The 19,993-nt window shown below is 52.1% G+C and overlaps 1 protein-coding gene across 4 annotated transcripts in view; it reads right to left on the bottom strand.

Annotated features, from left to right (window-relative positions):
• Positions 1-11,486: 11,486 nt before the first annotated feature.
• The window catches only part of St3gal1 (ST3 beta-galactoside alpha-2,3-sialyltransferase 1), a 77,304-nt gene continuing 68,797 nt past the window's right edge, over positions 11,487-19,993 (bottom strand). For 3 of the 4 annotated variants that reach the window (XM_063231037.1, XM_063231038.1, XM_063231039.1), the window contains 4 exons: positions 19,432-19,611; positions 18,612-18,657; positions 17,901-18,020; positions 11,487-15,851 (listed from right to left, as the gene is read on the bottom strand). In XM_063231037.1, coding sequence (XP_063087107.1) covers positions 15,678-15,851; positions 17,901-18,020; positions 18,612-18,657; positions 19,432-19,611 — 520 coding nt within the window. In that variant the 3' untranslated portion in view covers positions 11,487-15,677. Of the gene's footprint in view, positions 15,852-16,589; positions 16,847-17,900; positions 18,021-18,611; positions 18,658-19,431; positions 19,612-19,993 lie in introns of all 4 variants that reach the window. The other variant, XR_010041194.1, reaches the window with a different exon arrangement.

Here is a 19,993-nt window from a genome sequence, read left to right as displayed (position 1 = left end):
TGCTTCTTCTTCCTCATGTGTTTAATGGGCTGCTGCTGCTCATGACAGTGACAACCATAATACACACTGCAGGATTTTATAGAGTCAAGTACATGCAGAGCAGTGTGCTAAGCTCCAAAGATACAAAGCTGAAGGTCCCTGGGAACCGTGTCAGAAGGTGGCAACCAGTGAGGGGCCCACACCATTGTGGCATGTTGTATTGAATGCTCATCTGGGCACTCATTATTCTAGATTTCACTTGGATTGGTGTTGTAGTCAAGAGTTTGCAAAGAAAACAATTTAATACAGGACATAAAATTTATATTGTTATTTTATAATGGTCACCCAAAAGGTCAAGTACAAAAGAGGGAGGGCAGGAAATCTGTCCACACACTAAGATCCAAAGAATTCAGCTGAGGGCTTGGCTTGAAAAGCTCTGCATGAGTCCAGCTGAAGCCCTAGAGCCCATGACAATGCCGCCCACAAGTCCAACTGGAGGCCTAGAGCCCACAACAATAGCTCATGCAAGTCTGTTTCATGGATCTGTACTGGGAATGTCCAAAAGTCAGCTGTGGCGGCCAGAAAGTCTATGCCAGCAGGGTGAAGGATCTGTGCCAGCAGGCTGAGGGATCTGCATGGGAGCCAGGAAGTGATGCCTAAAGTAAGGACCAGAGTTTCCCCCAAAAGTACCACAGCTATCTTCAGTGACAGCGAGGACCTGAGGTCCTCTGATGATGACAGCTGAGTTCATATCAGAAAGCCAGAGTGCCACGCTCCTCCTGGAGATTGAACAGCACAGATCTTCCCTTCTGGAGCCAGGAAGTGATGCTCAAAATAAGGACCAGAGCTCCCCCAAAGTGAGCCTCAGTCATTCTTAGAGACAATGAGGTCCCAAGCTCCTCTGACAATGAGAACAGCCAAGTTCATACCAAGAAAGAAGCTCGACAATCCCAACCAGGAGAACCAACAGCAAAGGAAGAACCAGTACTGCCATGGAGAACCAACAACACTACCTCTTCCTCTCCAGGTCTCCTTTTTATCCTGGCAACAATCCTCAGGTGGGCCATCCATGCTCAGCACTGATTCAGTTCAGCTGTGTTACAAGTTGACCGCCAGTAATCCATCCACCACAGCTGGATCCATGTTAGATCAAGGAAGGAGCTGGTTGTGCAGAGTTTGGGAGGGCATTAGAGGAGGGCACTCTGCCCAGGACAGCAGGCACACAGAGGGAGAACTGAGAGGGGTCCAGTGCAGCAAAGGCGATATAAGAAAAGGGAATGAAGTAAGACACAGAGACCTAGAGGAAGTAAGAGCCAGACACTGTAGTCTACTAGGGACCCTGGATCCTCTTCCACGACAGGGAGCTTGCTGCACAGAGCTGATTCCAGAGGACTCACAGGCAGGGAGGGAAGGAGAGAGTGAGCCGGAAGAAGGAACTGTCCGTTTCCCATCTGCGCTGCTAGGCATGAACTCCACTGTCCTTTCCCCACCCCTAACCTCCTGCCTTCTTTCACTGCCCTACTTCCTGCCCCTAAATAGCACTCAGATTCTCTGCATGCTGTGCCACAGAGCTTCTTGGCCAGCCAAACTCTTTCAGAACAAATCTGTGTTCTGTTCTCCACACTTGGCGCCCTGCTGGGGGCTCAGGAGAGCGTGATGCTGCATGTTTTGTGTGAAAAGGCCCTAGGTGTCCTGGTTTCCTGAGCTCCTTCTCCTAGAGCAGTGCTGTGTAGTGGGGGACAACAGTGCCCTTGGCAGTGACTACTGCAGGAACCACTGATGTCCCTGAGGTGAAGCTGCTAACGTCTGCTTCCTGGTTCTCAACAAGTGCTGTAGGAAGGAAATGTGATTGGAAACATCAAAGTAAATGGAAAAATAAGCACTTGGGATACTGCACAATGTTCCTGAGGACCCCTGAGTCTAGCACGAAACACCCCTGTTTTAGGCTGACCCACCTTCCTCCCAAGTGGACCCGTCCATGCGAGCCCCGGTCTCGAACCCCACCAACCTCAGCCTTTGACCCTGGTCAAAGATGAGACATAGGTCAGAGAAGGTGCAGGTGGCCCAGAAACTTTTCAGTGCAGTAGGAATAATGCAGGCACCAGGAGGGGCCCATCTTGCCTCAGCCTTCTATTTACCCACCTCCATTCAGCTGTTTCCGCCCCTCCAGCACTTCCGAAATCCCAGGAACCACAAAGGCACCAAATAAAGAGCATGAGCTCCCATGGGAAGGGGTGACCCAAGGAAAGACATAATGCTGAGGTCATGAGGTTCTAGAAGTCTGGTGAGGAACAGGAAGGGGTGAGCAATCCTCTGCCCAAGGCAGGGGTGACTTTCCAGGGTGTCCAGAACGCTGCCCTGTCCCGGGACAGGGTACTGGGTGTGGGAGTGAGAAGGGGCCTATTTACCACAGCCAGGCCTGGTTCTGCAGGAGCGCTGGGAGGACACCAAGCAGGGAGGTCACCTGATCAGCTTGGGTTCCTGATGTTGTCACCCTCGCCTGTGCTACCTGCCTCAGGACAGCAGGGTGCCTGCTCTCTGTGAGGTACTGACCCAGACTGGCCTAGCACTCTGCAGACAGTAAAGGGAAGCCTCATTTATGTAACAGGAAGTTCAATTTCCAAGACGTGTAATGCAATCGCAGCTCTATTTTTGGAGGAAGAATTCTATGGGCTCTGATTTCCTTGGAAACACGAATGAAACCTCCCCAGGCCAAGGGACAATAAAAGGGTTCTGTGCTTCCCTCTCATGGTTCCTGTGCTGCTGCTCCCTCCCCTTCTCTGCTGAGGGCCTGCTGCTGGGACTGGTAACTTATCCCCTTAACTGGGCTCTAGGAAAAATCCCCGCTCATGGAACACAGGCCCGATTGCTGCCTAGAGTGGTCGCCTTCCTTCTGACTGGTGACCCTGGGGTCAGCAGTGCGGGCACTGTCTCTGGATTCTCCTCCAGAGCAGGGCAGCTGGGACACCTGGGTGTCACCTCTCCTTGGTGCCCAGATTGAAGGAGTCTTTGAATCACGCTGGGTGTGGTTTCCACATCCAGGATAAGGAATTAACACACTCTGCCCACTTCCTCGGGCTTATAGTACCCACCTTGTTGTGCGTAAGCATTACTCCCATCCAGTCCCAAAATATCTCCCTCATCCAAAATATTATCAGGTCTTCATCACACAGCTTCTTCCCACCCTTCATCCTGCGTGCCCCCACCCCTACCCCTAGTGACCACTCAACTGCATATGTCTCCATGAATTTATGCGTCACGGACATTTCACGGAGGTGGGGTTGTCCAGCAGGCGGCTTTTTGTGTCTGGCTCCTCGAGATCTGCTCCTACACCGAGGCTTTCACAGTGCAGCAGCATTGGCCAGCATTCACTGCTCTCGCCGGCTGGCTAACAGTGCCTGGTGTGAGTTTATCCATCATTTTGTCTGTGTTTTTTTTCTGATATGGGCTTCTGGGTTATTTCTGCAATTTGTCCATAATACTGCAATGGATGTGAACAAGAATTCGAGGCTCTGTATTCAAGTGTTTGAGATTTCTGTGTAGACGGAGAATTGCTAGGTCATATCGAGGTGGGACAGAAGGAGTACAGATAGGTAGAAAGGACACAAGGAAAGCATAATTTTAGACACAGTGGTTCCTTGAAGTATTTTTTTTAAAATAAATACTTCTAAAAGACAACTTGTAGAATAGGAGAAGATATTTGCAAATAAGATACCCCAAAATGATCTAGTATCTCCCTTTTAGTTGTTGAGTTGTAAACATAATATTTATATTAGTTATAAATAACTCAAAAGAAAAAATATTATATATTCCTAGCTTTACATCATCCCACTCATCAGCTATGTTTGTGACTTAAGGACACTTGGGAAATTGTAACAATGGTGTAAGAGCTTTGCACATATTTTCTTTCTCATTTTGGAGATACGCTCACTCTTCTTCCAAAAATGAAAAGATTGTAAAGGAAGGCATTGCATGTGGCTTTCCGCCTGCCAGAACACCTTCTCTGCTCCTCGAGTAGCTTACCCTTCTGATCTCACGTGATCCTGAGCTCCTGCTCCCACCCTTGGCTTTGGGGTCCTCTGGCAAAGAGTCACAACCTCTAGGTACCTGAGGTCTCCTGCCCTGCCTACCAGGCTTGTCTTGACTGTGACATCTCATCCACCAAGATCCCTAACCTTCCCAGTTCCTGGCTTAAGGGCTCCAGCCTGTTTGTGTTTCATGGCACCCCAGCCACACTGTGGACACTCAGTAAGGCTCATCTCGCAGATGAGGGAGCTGGGAAATGTTTCAAAGTGGGAAATGATGGTTATGAAATGACAGCCAATACAGTGACATCCCAAAATACATTGCCTTTGTGATTGCTCCTCTGTTCAAATAAACCTGCCATGGGAGAGGAGGAGCGGAGGGGCAGAGGGCTGCTTCTCTCCCCTCCTCTTCTCTCCCCTCCTCTTGCCCTCTCCTTTCCTTCCTTCTGCCCCTCTTCCCCTCCTCCTTCTCCTCCTTCTATTTTTCTTTCTCCTTTTTCTTTTCTCAACCTTCTCTACAAAAACCAGTAAATCATCTTATATTTCTGTACGAAGTACTTCTTACAGAAGAATATGTCTTACATTTCTGTAGGAAAGAGCTTCTAGAGCTTTCAGAGTCCCCTGGGATGGCTGGCTGGGTCCCCAGCTGCCCCTCTGTTGGCTGATGAGTGGGCTCCATCAACGCAATGTGCTGTCTGTTGCTCATGTGGGGGATAGTGCAGAAAATACCTGATGACAGTTGCAGAGGAAAAGCTTCAGAGCCTGAATCTGAACTTGGGTTTTTCCATTATCAATCCATTCCATTCAGAGCAGTTCAATTCCTTACACATTTACCAAGCACCTACCAGGCTCTCAGCTTACTTCTGGGATTCCAGACAGCGATTCAGTCAGAGGGACCCTCAGAACATCTGGGGAGTTGCACCCCTTCCTCTAGGGCTAACGGCATTGGAGCTGTTGGAGCAGGTGGGCCGCAGTCATGGCAGGTCCCGGTTTGTTCCTGGAACTCACATCCTCTCCTTTGCTCTCTCTGCACTGCTCCGTGCTGGCCGCTGGTCAGCTACAGGCCAGGTGTGAAGAAAGGTGTTGAATGTGTGTGTCAGCTCAGTGCACATGCAGCTGCCTCACTGCATTCCCTCTTAGGGATGGATGGCACTCAAGATGTTCCTGGTCAGGGCTCTGATGACTCTGTGTTTATGGTATGTGTCAAACTTGTTTGGCACATACAAGACTTGTTTTTATTTATCAAGTACATTATATAGTTTTAAAAATTCTATATTGTACAATGGTTAAGCTGAACTAACTAATCAGTAATCACACATTTATCATTGTTTTGTCAGAGGAACGTTTGGAACTCACTCTCAGCGAGGTTGAGGAATCTGATATATTGCTACTAACAAGCCCTCCGTGTTGCATGCCAGGTCTCTTGAATTCAGTCCTTCTCCTTGGCGGACATGCTGACTCCTGTGACCAGCCTCTTCTTGATTCCTCCCCAACTTCGATTCCGTCCCCACCTCTGCTCCAGCATTCCACCCTAAGCGTCTGTCCTTTCGGATTGTTTAGATTCCACATGTAAGTGGGTTCACTCACTGCTTGTCTTTCTGTGCCTCGTTGATTTCATTTACTATCCTCTTGGCTCATTTGCATGGTCACCAAGGACAGGGTCTCTTTCTCCCTCAGCTGAACCAAATGCCAGCATGCACAGTACTCAGTTTCCCTATGTCCACTGATGGACGTAAAGGCTCACCCCATCTTGGCTGTAGTAAGCAATGCTGTAACATAGGAATGCAGATGCCCTTAACCTGATAACTTCATTTCCTTTGGCTACGTACTGTGAAATGCCATAGCCAAATCACACAGGAGTGCAATTTGTTTAATTTTTTGAAGAAACTGCATGTTTTCCATAATGACCGTACCATTTACATTCCCACCAAAAATGCACAAGGATTGGCCTCTTTCTTAACAGGGGAGCCAGTCGAGGTCTGAGCAGTGGGTAGCCTGACCGCTATGACTAAGGGAGTGGCCCAGGGCTTCTTCTCCTCATCATAGTATACACATAGGCCCTGGCCATGGCATACAGTTGAGAGGACAACCTTATTCATGCTTAACTTTTGGCTTACTCATCTCTACTGGTCCTCTATTGCTGTGTAACAAACGAGCCCAAAATTTAAGCACTCAAGGCAGTACTAACTCATCCAGCTCCCAGATCTGTCATTGCATGTGTCTTGGTGGGGATGGCTCCTTTTTGATCCCCTTGATCTTGACTGAGGCAGCCCCGGGGCTGTGGAAGTCTCTTCCAACATGGCGCATTCATGTGGTTGGTATTGGCCTCTATTCCTTTGCCTACAGCAGTCTCCAGAGACCTGCTTGTACTTCCTTATGCTATGGCTGAGTTCCAAGACTGGGTGTTCCAGGAGGTGGGGATAGGAACCATCCTGACAAGTCCTGGGATAACTGACAGGCTCTTCTGCCATTGTGTATTTGCAAAAGAGTCACAGAAGTTGTCTGGAATCTGCAGGAGGGCACAGTGGGAGAAATGTAAAAGGACTTGTGGTCATCTTTAATCTGATTCACTGTGAGGTTTTCCAAGTAAGGCTAATTTTAGAGCATGTGACAGGAGCCAAAGTCTCAATGTGCTTTTGAGGTGGATCAGAAAAGGCTTCTCATGCTCCTGCCTTCTCCAAGTGAGCTGGGCCAAGAAATCTGAGAGAAAATTGAGAAGACCTGGCATTATGTTCTATAGCTACATGGCTCCATAAAGCCTCAAGGAACCCCGGGTGAGGCCTTTGCAAGGGGTTGGGTTGTAGGAGTTTCTAGCTGACTATCTGTTAGGAGGAGAGATGTGGTCAGAAGGGAGTAGTACTGGGGATGTGGCCTGGAAGGGTTTCTTTCTTCCTGGTTTTCCTTTCATCTTTCTGCTTCCCAGTCACCATGATGTGCGCGGATAGAGCAGCTTCTCCTCCCACTATCCCCTCTGCCCTGTGGTACTCCTTAGAGCCAGCCAACCACAGACGGGAAATGTGGACCAACATAGACCTTTCCTTCTTTCATTTGTGAGTGTCAAGTATTGCATCCAGCAGTGAGAAAGTGATTGAGACATGCAGCTCTATTCTGCGGCTTGAAGCCAAGAGCAGAAGCAGAGCCTTTCAAGGTTTATAGATGGTTTAGAATCAGAGAAAGTAGAGACAGATCGAGACAGAGGAGAACTGCTGGCTCTTTGTCCAGCAAGGCCTTCTCCCCATTCTGGTTTTGGTAAACTCCTATGGCACCTCAGTACCAGCTCTGCGTCCCCCCCCCTCCTTTCTTTGAGCTGCACTGGCACGTGCACTATTGTACTCCACTTCCTGTCTGGTCCATGCTCTCAGCCAGAGCAACAGTGAACCTTCTGGAGGCCCTCAGTATGCCCTGGATTTGGTAGGTCACAGGGGCCTCTTTCTAAAGTGCCTCTGTGTGGGGCAAATCTGCAAGTGCACTGCTCTCGTGACTTTGGGGATTGGAGCAAGTATAATTATTAACCAAGACTCATTCCACTCCTAGCATATTTTCTCTCCAGGAGCTTGGCTTCCACTTTGACTACACAGTCTCAGGTCACCTGACAGCTATTTTGGTGACACTGCAAGGTCACCCCTGACAGGAGTTCACAGCACAATCTCAGAACCTGTCTGCCTGGCTTGAGCTTGGGGTCCACAGCTACAACTCTGGGCAAAGTGGCTTCCCTCGTAGAGTACTGAACTTCCTACCCATTACATCTTCCAATCAGGAAGACCCCCTGCCCCAGGGTCCTGGAGAACAACAAAGGGCCTTGTGCCAACACCTAGAATGGACCAGAATGTGCTCAATACTGAACAAATGTTAGCTTCCTGCCTAGCTGACTCCTATACTACCCACCTGTCCTTCAGCACAAATCTTATTTGCATGTCTATCAGGCACTGGCACTCAAGAGGGAAGAAGCCCCCAGCATCCCTGACCTCAGAGGGTCTCTGTCTGTGACCAGCTGGGATGAGGAAGTAGATGAGAATGTGTAATGCTTGTGACCCACAGGTCATGTCCAAGGCCTCTGGTGCACTGGGGAAATGCAGGCACTGGGAACTGTTGTGTGGGAGCAGCACCCACTGCCCACAGGGCCATAGTGGCCAGGCTTACTGGCAGAGCTCCCCATCTCCACTCCATGCAACTTCTCAGGACATCTTCCCTGAAGTTCTGGCTTCTGTCCATCTTTCTCAGACAGGCATCTCCAAATTTGGTGGCTTTGGTCCCAGGACGAGGCTCAGAGGCTTCTGCCACCTTGGAGAGCAGGCTCAGAGCAAGCCACAGGAATGTCACAGTCACATCCTCCAGGAACACACTGGCTCCTGTGCACATGACTGAGCAGACTCAAGGACTTCCCTGTGTTGGGATGGTTCTCTGTCCCCACCCTCCCTGAGCTCCCCCACCCCGGGTTCCCTTGGGACTGCCCAGGGAGAGTCAGCAGGCCCATCACAGCCAGCCCCTGGGCAGGGGGTGGGGCCCAGGACATCCAGGATTCCAGAGGTTCCCTTGTCATTGTCTGGATGCTATGATCCCACATGGATATGCTGGGTATCACTCCAAGTGGGGACAGTCAAGAACTGGCAAGCCATTGCCTCCTCCTCTTCCCAGTGTGCAGTGACCCTGAGGGCTATGTGCAGGGGGTAAAGGGGAAGCTGGCAATACCAAAGCCAGGTCTCCAAGTTGGAGAACAACTGCCCTACAGCCAGGCCCAGCCGGGGGTCAGCCTTTGCAGCTCTGTGTTAGGGCGCTGCTTATGTGTTGCTGCAGCATTAGCCTCTTCCTCTCCTGACCAACACAGAGCCAGATCACATATCTGACCTGAACAATGACTTGTAATGCTGTGTGGACCCACACAAATGACTGGCTGTCTCTGTGCCTTGGTCCTCTTTGAGGACAGTAGCGCCACCTAGTTCGCTGGGCTGTCAAGGGAACATGAGGTGGAAACACGTGTTACGAGCTCGGTAACACAGACAGGACCCAAAAAGTGCTGCTGCCGACTCTGCTGAATACCGGCCATGTCCTGTAACGCCCATTTTACAAAGTAAGAGGCCAAGGTGCGGAGAGTCACGTCTTCTCCTTAGGTCACGCGGTCAACAAGCCACAGGACAGTCACGGAGAAGGTGTGGCAGTGAGAAGCCAGGGGAAGCTAAAGTCCTGAGCTCCACACAGGCCAGGTCACGGGCTGCACGAACCAGACACCCTGAGCACACATCAGCCATACAAAGGGCTCACGTTTCTCCAGTTGGGCCCAACTTTGGCTTGACCTGTTTTCTTAGCTGATTGAGTGTGATACTGATCTTATCTGGAAGGTGTTGGACTTGTCAGTGTCAAAGGTAAACTCCTTTTGAGTTCTGCCCTTCCCGGTGGGGGCGTGTCCTTCCCCAGGGGCTATCAAACTGTGGTTTGAAGGAAATTTTAATCAAGGTGGCTGCCGTGCGCCCCCTGGTGGTCATCACCACTAGATGCTCTGGTTGTTGCTCTTGAGCTTGATGTGACCCTGGCGGCTGCAGGCTGTTAGTGGAGGTAGATGTGGGTGCAGGCCTTTGGCTCCCAGGGCCTTAGGGTGCCACTGCATCCCATCCACTGTTGGTGGAAGCAAAGTCCTGACTATACATACGGATACATACAAACTGACTCCCAAATTGGGACTAAGCTTCAGGAAAGCCAGTCCCAGTGCCTGACACTACCAAGCTCACACCACGAGGCACTTCATCTTCAGCTGGGGGACACAGCAGACCTGTATCTCTGCCTCTTGCGATCGCCCCAGCCTATGGCTGCCTGTGGCTGGCTTGCACAGGGTGTCCAGTGAAGACAGGTCATGTGGCTGCTCTTAGGTCTCTGGGCTTTTCTGGGGCCTGTCACTGGGCTGCCCTGCCCTCCTCATCTCTCACCAGCAGCGTCCACAATCGGGCGGCTGCATCCCTCACCCACAGCAGTCAGTGTGTTTCTACTCAACTTATGTCCTTGGTCGGTGTGGCTTTTGTGTCCCACGGGGCTTGGGCACTAAGCCCTGGGGATCCATGACCTTGCTGACTCCTCTTTCTCACCAATCCTTGCTCCCCACAGCTGTCCAGGCAGCTCACATCTCAGGTAGAGGCTTTATGTTCTGACCCCTCCTTGGCCCCACAGTGGAATGGATGGAGAAACTGATGCAAGGCCCAGGGGAGGTTTGTGGTGAGCTGGTCAATCTGAATTAGAGCACACGGCTGAGTATGTAGGTCTCTCTTCTTCATCTCACACAGCTGATGTGGCCTCTACAGATGTGGCCTCTTGCCTGAGGCAGTCAGGCTGGCTGGAAACCAGGCAGAATACAGGCAAAAAAGCATGGGGCACTCAGCTTCCCAGAGCTGCGCTGACCAGGGCCTTGGCTTCCCTGAGAGCCCTAGGTCCCCTATCTTCCATATTAAACTACTGCTGACAACAGTGCTTACACAGCAGGGCTTTACTATCTCACAGCTCTGCAGGCTGGAGTCTGAATCAGGGCTCATGGTGAGTGGGCTCTGCTAGGGCCTTCTTCCTGGCTTGCAGCAGGCTGTGTACTTACATGGCAAACAGGAGAGAGGGAGCAGGAGCACATGCTCACTGACATCTTCACTAAGAGCACTAATCCCAGTACAAGGGCCTCTCTAATCTTAACTGTCTCCAAGACTTACTAATCTTTAGCAACCACTACAGCAGGCACTAAAGTGTCAGCATATGCACTGAGAGGGTACGATTCAATCCTTAGGATGGGCATTGAGTGATTCCAAACACCAGAGGACATCAGGACATCATTCAGCCAGCACACCAGCATCTCCTTAGCAGGAACTGCCTGACTCTGTATGGACTCCAAAGTTTCAGATGGAGACAACCAGAACAACAAGGCTGTGACTTCTGACACAGAAGAGGCTTCATTTTGTTCTCTGGGACTCAGGGTTGGCCTGGACAGGCCCAGTGGTGGGCACTTTAGGGGGGAGCAGTGAGAGGGCAAACACATACATGGGAATTACCATTCACAGGCGATGCTGTAACAGTGCTGGTGTTTGGATTTGAGCCCCAGAGGCACTTGAGGGAAGTGAAAGGAGCAGAGGCAGAGGGTGGTGTGCAAACTGCACAGCACCCCGCACACAGGAAGGCACCATTAACATGTACTATAACCATGTCTGAGTCCCAAAACTGGGTTTCTAGATCTATTTTTTAAGAAAAAATGCGAATGAGTGATTTGTGCAACTTCATATCAGATTCGTGTCCATGTGATGTCTCATGCATGGCAGATAGATGCCACCTCGCCCTGTGTGAGGAGGTCCTGGCCAATCAAGTGCTGCAAACATCTGGCCCATGTCCCACGGGCCTCCTGAGAAAAAGCATCCAGCTGCTGGAAGACTGGAAACATCTGCAGAGTGGAGACATAGCAGGCCGCACCAGCCAGGGCCTGGTGTAAAGTACACAAAACAACAACAAAAACCAAACACAACCTAACGATAAAATAATTCTCTTTTATTCACTTTGATTCGGATCATTGGAAACACTCAACAATAAATAAAACAGAGCAGAGGCTAAGAGAAGCAGACTCACTAATGTCACTCGAAATCCACCCAGATCGATCAACGCTCAGCTGGGAAATAAACTTGGAAGGGGGCACAGGGGAGGAGGAAGCAGACTTCAGATCACCAACCACTAAGCGACAAAGGTTGCAGAGAAGAAAAAGTGCTCAAGAAACTTTGGCTTTGAAGGGGACCTGGTGAAGGACTGAAGCGACTGTGCGGAGGGAGGGCTGGGGCTCCTGAGCAGGCTGGGGCAAAGCTGCACCCCCGGGCCAGAGGCCTGGCAGGCAGGGGAGCTGAGGCACCAAGGTAAACGCGAGCGGCCAGACTGGGGGGCTGGAGGAAAGGAGGACACTGTCGGAGGACTCACTGCCAGTGAGTTTCAGGACCCTGCCCGTGAGTTTCAGGTTCCTGATTCCCCACTGACCTGCTGCAGATTTTGCCTGCCTGACAGGTCCCTCGCATGTCCTCCAAATCCTGCTTTCTTTTGCACAGTGCAGGTGTCAGGTAGCAGCCCAGAGTGCTCCTGACCAACAAGAAAAGCAGAGGAGTCTCATTCTCTCAGAACCTGCCACGCAGACCACAAGGAGGAGGAGGAGCAGCAGGCTGTACTATGCAGCCATGCTTGCTGCAAACCGAGTGTCCACAATGGACACGGTAGTGTCCCTGAGCTCTCTGGAGGGGTGAGGATAGTTTCTGGTTTCTGGGGTTACCCAGCTGGTGCAGCCTGTTGGCCCAGGCAGTAGCCACTCTGGGTCAGGCTTCCCAGGAGAAAGCATTTCCCACCAGTAGCAGGTAAGGGGAAGAGCGTTCCCTTTTCCACGTTGCTGGTTTTCAGGCTCCCTTGAAACGAAAGGGCAAAGCAGGCATTGAAGTCCTGAATGTTCTCTGTGGTTCTCTCCACCTTTGACACAGATGCTAGTCACGATTCTCACAGAGGTAGAATTGGCCCTTAGGGCACCCTGCTGGCCACAGCTGAGATTGGGATTGCACTCGGGCCCCTTAGTCTGGCCTGTGCCTGAAATAGCTACCAGGTCTTCGCCATCCTCACTGGTCTCTCTTCTGGCTTCATTGTTTTTCGTCCTCTTCTTCCGGAATCTGACAATTCCCCAGCTGAGTTCAGCCCACACAGTTGGTTGGATCACATCTGATAATGCCAGACTTGAAATGCACCCATTTAAGAATTTTACACACAGTTGGTTGGATCACATCTGATAATGCCAGACTTGAAATGCACCCATTTAAGAATTTTATTCTCCGCCTTGGATCCTCTGGGAGCCAAATGTTACCAACATGCCCTGCTTTCAGTCCTAACAGTGGGTGAGGACCAGGCAGGGAGGGGTCTGTGATGCTGGCTCTAGAAACCCTGCCTGCTGGCTCACCACTGGACACTGCTGAGATCTCCTAGGGCCCTCAGCGCCCCAGGCCTGAGCCCTCACGGCCAGCTCTGGAGACAGGTCCCCTCTGCTCAGTCTGAAGCGCAGGGTAGGTCTTCCAGCAAGGCACTGTCCCGCCTCCAGCACACCCTGATTCGCTGCCACTATCACCCCAGGCCTAACCCAATGGTGCATTTAATGTAGGCCACAGCCAGAAACTGCTCTGTTTGGTTAAGTGCGCCTGGCTCAGTAGATGTCTGCAGGGACATGGGAAAGAAAAATGTCATCCGTAGTCTCCTCTGGCGGGAGGTACATGGCACGAGGGCCACTAGGGTGGCCCTAGGACAGAGATACAGCCGAGGCAGGGCGAGGGTGAGAGGGTGGGCGGGCTCTTGCCAGGAAAGCCCCACTGTATCCATTTTAAATGTGGAGCTATCACTGTCCTAGTTTCGCTCTTATTTTCTTTAACTTGTCACCACAGGGTCACTTTTGCAAGCCACATCCCTTCTTTGGGCCTTGCTCATCTCCTCTGTGAGCTGCAGAGCTGGCTGGGGGACTGCGGGAGTGGGGCTCACAGCATGACCATCCTCTCATAGCGGAGAGGCAGATGGCGACCAAACATGTGACCCCAGCAGCTTCCAGCTGACACAGGCACAGCTGTACTCTTGGGACCTTTTCTTACTCAGCAGCTCCAGGAAGCCGACAGCTCCACTGGAAGCTGTGCTCCATTAAACAGACTCGGCAAGCAGGTGAGGGGCCACGCAGAGTCTGCACTGCTTGCTGTGCCCATGCCCGCTTGTCTTAAGTTCTTCCCCATGATGGCTCTGACAAGTGACACACATTCCTCGTGACTCAGTCACGGTGACTGTGACTCACAGCATTCCAGGGTGCACACTCAGAATGAGGACCTCAGAATTTCCCAGCCTTTGTCAGGCAAGACCCTAAGTCTGGGAAGGTTCTTAAAACCCAGGTTCTGTATTCTAAACAAACAACAAGAAACAAACAAAAATACCCCTCCTGGATATTCTCAATCTCTGAGAAGCTACAGGAAAATGCTCATCTGCACAGCTGCAAGGGAAAAACCAAACATGGCACGCACTTCCCAGGAGCTTCTGTAGATGATCTGAAGCACTGTGTGGTCCTTTGACCAAGGCCCCTGAGCCCCTGGCCTCTCTCTTTTCTGGTCTGCAGAGGATCTGACTCAGAGAGGGACCCAATCTTCTCTATCCAGAAATTGTCCCACTCCTTGCCCAACATCTGCCTTTGGGAAATGTTCTCCACAGGAAGTGGTTTTGCTAATTGAGTGTCAGTGATTACAGCCAACAGGCACTGTCCCTGTTCCTGCTGCTCTTCTCTCCTGGCCAGACACATGGCATGAGTGGGAGACCCCAAGTTTGAGAAGGAACTAAGCCAGGAGGCAGAGGGAGGAAGGCAGTGCCAGAGAGGAGGTGGCCGGGACCAGCCCATAGCCCTGAAGCCCGTCCTGGCCACGTCCAGCCTTGATGTCCTATATGCCAAGTACAAGAATTTAGAGAAACCCTCCTTGAAACTCCCCACTCCCAGATGCAGGAGAAGAAACAGAAATGTGATAGAAACACCAGGGGTGGTGGCACAGCCGGAGCACACACGTGTCAGTTGGATTAAAAAATCAATAAATAATTAGAGGAGGAGGAGAAAGACTGAGAGTGAGTCGTTGAGGTCTGTGCTGGTCAGCACGCCTTGGAAGCCCCCACCCTGACCCCAGGACTCCATGGAGGTAGCCCAGAGCTCAGGCACTCAGGGAATGCTGGCTGGGGGACCTGTGTAGCCGAGGAAGGTCACAGGCGCTCAACCTAGTCCTCCAGGGAAATATGCCAGACGCCACAGCCAGTGTACCCCCAGGTGTCATCGGAGCCTTGTTCCAATTCAGGAGCTGGCTCAGGAAACGGACAAGAGGCTTCAGCCGTGCAGCAGGTGCTCCCTTCCTGGAGCCAGGGCTTCTGCCTCATTTCAGCCAGTGTGTGTTCTTCTCCCCCGAGCACAAAGGCACGTGAAGTAGTCAAGTCTGCTCTCAGCACAAATCAGAACCACAGAGACTGATGAGGAAAGAGAACTCCCATAGGTGGAGGAGGCGACTGCTCCTGCTGGAAACACATTCCTATGAAGACCCCTGGGGTCAGCTGGCTCACTGGGTCATCATCAGTAAGCTTCAGGAAGAAAGGGATGGCGGGTTGTCACACTGTGACATCGAGAGAGGCCAGGCTTCCTAGACACAGGCAGGAGCGTCTGCCCCCGTGGCCGTGCAGCCCAGCATGGCTCCCTCCTGGAGGTAACTGCCACTAACAGACATCCCAGCGAGCATGGGAGTTTCAGAGTCAGTGTTGGACCCTGCAGGGGCAGCTGGCCCCTGTCCATCTCTCCTGGGAACTTGTCTGTCTGCATAGACTACAGGAGTTTTTAAAATAAGCCCTCTAAGCCAAAATAACTACCTTTCCCAGCATCTTCCCCAACTCCAGCACCGGGGCAGCAGTATGGCGAGCTCTTCAGCCCCAGACAGGTTCTAGGACACGCCATGTGACCCTGGCAGAGTGCAGTGACTTTGCTGAGCCCATGCTGCCTGAGGTGGGAGGGCAGGGAGCTGTGAGCAGCAGCTGGGCACGGCCCCAAGGCTGGCTCTGGAAGCTCCCTGAAGGCAGTGGCTCTGGCGAGGTGCTGGGGCTGAAAGTGGCAGGTGCGACGCAGTGGGTCTGTCCTTGACTGCTGGAGCATCATCTCCCCGTGAAGATCCGGATTTTGTTAATGGCTGCCAATGTGGCCGTCACGTTGGATTCGAAGTCTCCATCATGCACCCCTGTCTTGCGGAATGCTCCCGCCGAAGGGTTGTTTTCCCAGTAGTGGTGCCAGTTGCCCTTGCTGTCTGCTCCGAAGCCGTACAAGTCTACCTGCAGAGGCAAAGGTGAGAAGGGGCTGTAGGACACAGTGGAGTCCCCAGGACAGCGAGTCTGTGGGCACCCCAAAACTCTACATGTGGGTCTACACCCAGCATTCAGACCAATACCTCTCCAGCTTCCTCGAGTTCCCAAGGCTCAGGGAAGTCAAAGCAAGTCAAGCAGAACTCAATTATTGTGCCAGCCAGCGGGCACCGGGGAGCAGACAGCAGGTGGGCAGTCCCAAGGTGAGACTGCCTCTCTGGAGCAGAGAGCAACCTCTCCTTCAACGCTGCAGTCCTGAGACAGGGCAGCACTGGGATGCGGACAGGGCTTCAGAGCCAGGCCAATAGTCCCCTCTGTGGCTGGCCCTGGCTGAGCCAAACCACTGCTCTGAGCCCCACTGTCCTTGCATCCAAGAATGACATTCATAAGAGGCAGGCGACAGGCACTGATCCACTCCTTCCCATCCATCCGGCTCAGTGGCCTTCAGTGCAGGGGGCTGGACCTTAACATGTCTGACAAACATGACTGAGTACTAAGCACTGAGGTGGGTTTGTGAACAACAGTATAGGAATCCTAGCAGCCAAATTGATAAATTTGGAATTTAATTAACTGAGCTCAGGACCACTCATATACAGACCTCCCTGGTTCACGGTCCAAACAAGTGGCCCCAAACTGGAAAGTTAAGAGTTTTTAAAAGAGAGAATCACAAAAGACATCTTGTTTAAAACAATTTAGCTATAATCTTACATTAATTTTTGGTTGACACCTGTATCTTGCTTCTTTGTTGAGCAGGTTAATTTTTCTCCTGTAGGTACGGCTCATTACCCCTGAGTGATTTCCATTCTCCTGAATACAGGGCACTGGTTAAATGCAGGGCTTAAGATGACATCAGTTATGCCACTTAAGCTACAATAACCATGTACCTGGCACTGTCACCCAGAGACCACCGGGACAGTGCTTGAGAAATCAGAAACATGCTTGGCAGGCCTTGGCTATGGAGTGTACTGTAACAGAACAAAGTCACTGCTAAAACCAAGCCATTCTTGGAGGAACAGGGGCTGAATTTGGGGCTTCATTCAATCCTGAGGAGCTGGTGATCCAGGGGTTACAGGGGGATCTTCTGAGCAGGGAACATCAGAGTGACTAGAACTTGAGTTCTAGGGAACTTGACTGACTAGAAGATGACCAAAAAGGAGCCCATGTGGAGAGGCCTCTAGGGAGAGCACGTGTAATGGATGGAGGCCCACAGGACATATTTGATGGGTCCCAGGGACACAGCAGGGCAGGGGACAGCTCCGTGGAAAATGCAGTTTCTTAGCAAATGTCTGCATGGACACAGCTCACGGAGCAAAGGCATCAGACTGGACAAGAAGGAGAGACGGGAGCCCCTTTTCTGAGATAGGACCCCAAGGGGTAAGTGACCTATGGACTGGAAAATTTGGGTGGGAGCTGATAGGGGACAGCAGGGGATGGGAAACTGGACTCCCCTGCAGGCCCCTTGGCCTCCCTCCTGGTTCCAACTAAGAACCCAGTGGAATGGGAGCAGGGATCCGAGTGTCTCACCTGAACTCAGGCCCAAGGAGGGGAATCAGAGCCTGTGCCTGCTCCTCTGCTCTGGTACCTCACCTGGTGAATCTCTTGGCAAGATCACAGGGAGGTAGTGGAATCCCCAAGCATCTGCTTCCTACCTCCAGAGGTTCCGGTGAACCAGGCCTGTGCTGTGGCTAGATCACTGATCATAGCTCCCCAGGCAGTTTGCACAGCAGTGCAAGCCATTGCTTGAGCCATTTAAGTGACATAGCTCGTCCTTTGTGGACTCTCCCTGCTCGATCCTGTCCTTCCTTTGCTGCTGAACCTGAGCTCATCCTGGTTCACTTTGGACAATGACCAGAACATGCCAGATTCTTGGACCCCAGAACTTTTTCACAGAACACTGTGACTCCTGAAAGTCCCCATGACGTGGACCTCAGAAGGCCCAGGCAGAATCAGAGCAGCTGAGTTTTGGCAGAGTGGCAAGTCCCAGTCCCGAATGGTCTACAGCACACAGAGGTCACATACCTCGTCACAGACGTGCAGGGAGAGGATGACCGAGAGAATGCCAGTGGATGGGTACCGCCCATGACCCTGCAGCCAGTTGTCGAAGACATATTTGATGAAGGCTGGGTGGTAGATCAGGATCTTAAGAAAGAAGAGGGACCCTGGGTGAGTCTGGCAGGCCAAGCACACAGTCCTCTGCTGGGTGCTACACACTGTCATGGTCATGGGGCCATGGGAATACAGCTGAGGAGAGGGACCCTGAAAACCACCCTGAACTATAGGCTTCGGTGCTGGGGTAGGATGCACCACAGTAGAGATGCAGAACCCGAGGGTAGGAAAAGCCAGAGAAGATGAACTCAGACACACCCAGGATGAGAAGGCTCAGGGAGGTGTGGGGAGGCCAGCAGGTGAGACCTGAGCTCAGCAGTTCAGGAATCAGCATGAGAAGGCAGTGACATCCTGTCCCCCTAGCCTTGAAAGCCACCTGCTTAGCCTGGAACTGGTCATTTGTGGGAATCATTTTTATCCCCCAAAATGATTGGACATGCATGACTCATGCCCCCCCCCCCAACCCCTGCAGGGCTCAGGAAACTTTGGCTACTAGGTGGTACCTCAGGGGCTGGTGCCACAGGCCTGGTGCAGCCTCAGCACGCCCAGCCTGTCTCGAGTACCCTCTTCCCATGGGAGAAGCCAAAACAGGGCCACACCCTGCCTAGTGGAGCCTCTGCTCACCTTGTCCTGTTTCACTTTGATCTTCTTGGGGACCGGGACATAGGTGCTGAAATCAAGGCAAGAGGAGGTGATCAGTGTAGTGAGGGGTCTCCTGGGAGTCTGCAGGGTGAGGAGGGCAGCAGGACGTCCCCTGCTTGTCCCACTCCTCTTAATATACCTCCTCCCTGTCCCAGCCAGGCCTTTGCTGTGGTCACTTCCTATGGACACCAGAGGGCAGCCTTGACTCATTCTAGGGTGCTCCATAGTCTGAGGCCCATTTTCCCAGAGATGCTGGGAAAGGGAACTGGTTCCAGCACAGTTGTGTGGCCCAGCTCCTTTCTGCCTGGGCCGTTCCCTCACCACCTGCTCACCCAGGCCCGAAGGCACAACCCAATGTGGTCCCAGCCCCCATGCTCCTGGGAGGCCTGGCCAGATCGGGAGGCCTGTGAAATGCTGGCCATGGAGCCACTCCTCCTAGGAGAGCTGGCAACACAGAGATCAGACCCAGCTGGTTACACAAGTGCTGGCTCAAGTTCAACCTCAGGCAAGTTGTTTGGCTGGGCCCAGGTTCCAGGAGCGCGACTGCACCCCACCTCTCACCCCAGCCCAGGCAGTTTTACACTTCAAAAAGCAAAATTATTTTAGGGGGCACTTGAGAATTAGGAGGGTACTTGGAGAAGCAAATTCAGGGTCCTTTTGGGGTCCTTGTAGGAGAATGGTCAAGTCTAGGCTTCGTGGATGTGCTGGGAGGAGCAGGGTCTATGTGTCCTGGAGGCTGGTGCCCAGGATAGCAAAGTCTGTGTGGCATGGGAGAGTGGGGGCGGCCTGTGGGGGTACTCACTGGGAGATGGTGCCGGTGGTGGTGGCACTGACCACCCACTGCAAGTCGATGGTCTTAAAGGGCACCAGGATCATGCTGACATCCTCCCCCAGCTCCCGGAAGCTCTCGGGATACACCAGATGATGCGTGGTTTTGCTCCCCACGTCAGCCTCGAACCCCACTGTGGGCGCCCTGTTCATCCTGGGAAGAGAAGGCAGTGAGCTACCTCCGATGGCTTGGTGTCACAGGGTACAGGCCTGGGGCTTGAGCACTATGCTGGGCTGTGGCCACAGGTGAGTCCCCTTTGTCTCCAGCCCTCAAGGTCCCACAGTAGGGATAGGTGAGACACAGCCCAAAGGCTCTGAAATCTTTTGCTTTCCTGACTCAAGTGAGTGTAACGCTCCCCATAGCCACTGACTTCCTTTATGGGGCCACACCTAGAGCTATTTTAGGACCTCTTTGAGTGATTCAAATATCTAAGCGCAGACAGGTTGCTCCAGGTGATTAGCAAATACCAGTCTTGAACCTGAGTCTGCCTGACTCAGCCCGACTCTATCCCAAACACAGATGGGTACGCTGAGAA

This window comes from Cavia porcellus, unplaced genomic scaffold (assembly GCF_034190915.1).
Source record: "Cavia porcellus strain 051 isolate PalLab524CR breed Dunkin Hartley unplaced genomic scaffold, mCavPor4.1 scaffold_19, whole genome shotgun sequence".
Taxonomy (NCBI): domain Eukaryota; kingdom Metazoa; phylum Chordata; class Mammalia; order Rodentia; family Caviidae; genus Cavia; species Cavia porcellus.
The sequence above is the reverse complement of the archived record's forward strand: the minus strand, read 5'-3'. Positions and strand labels throughout refer to the sequence as shown.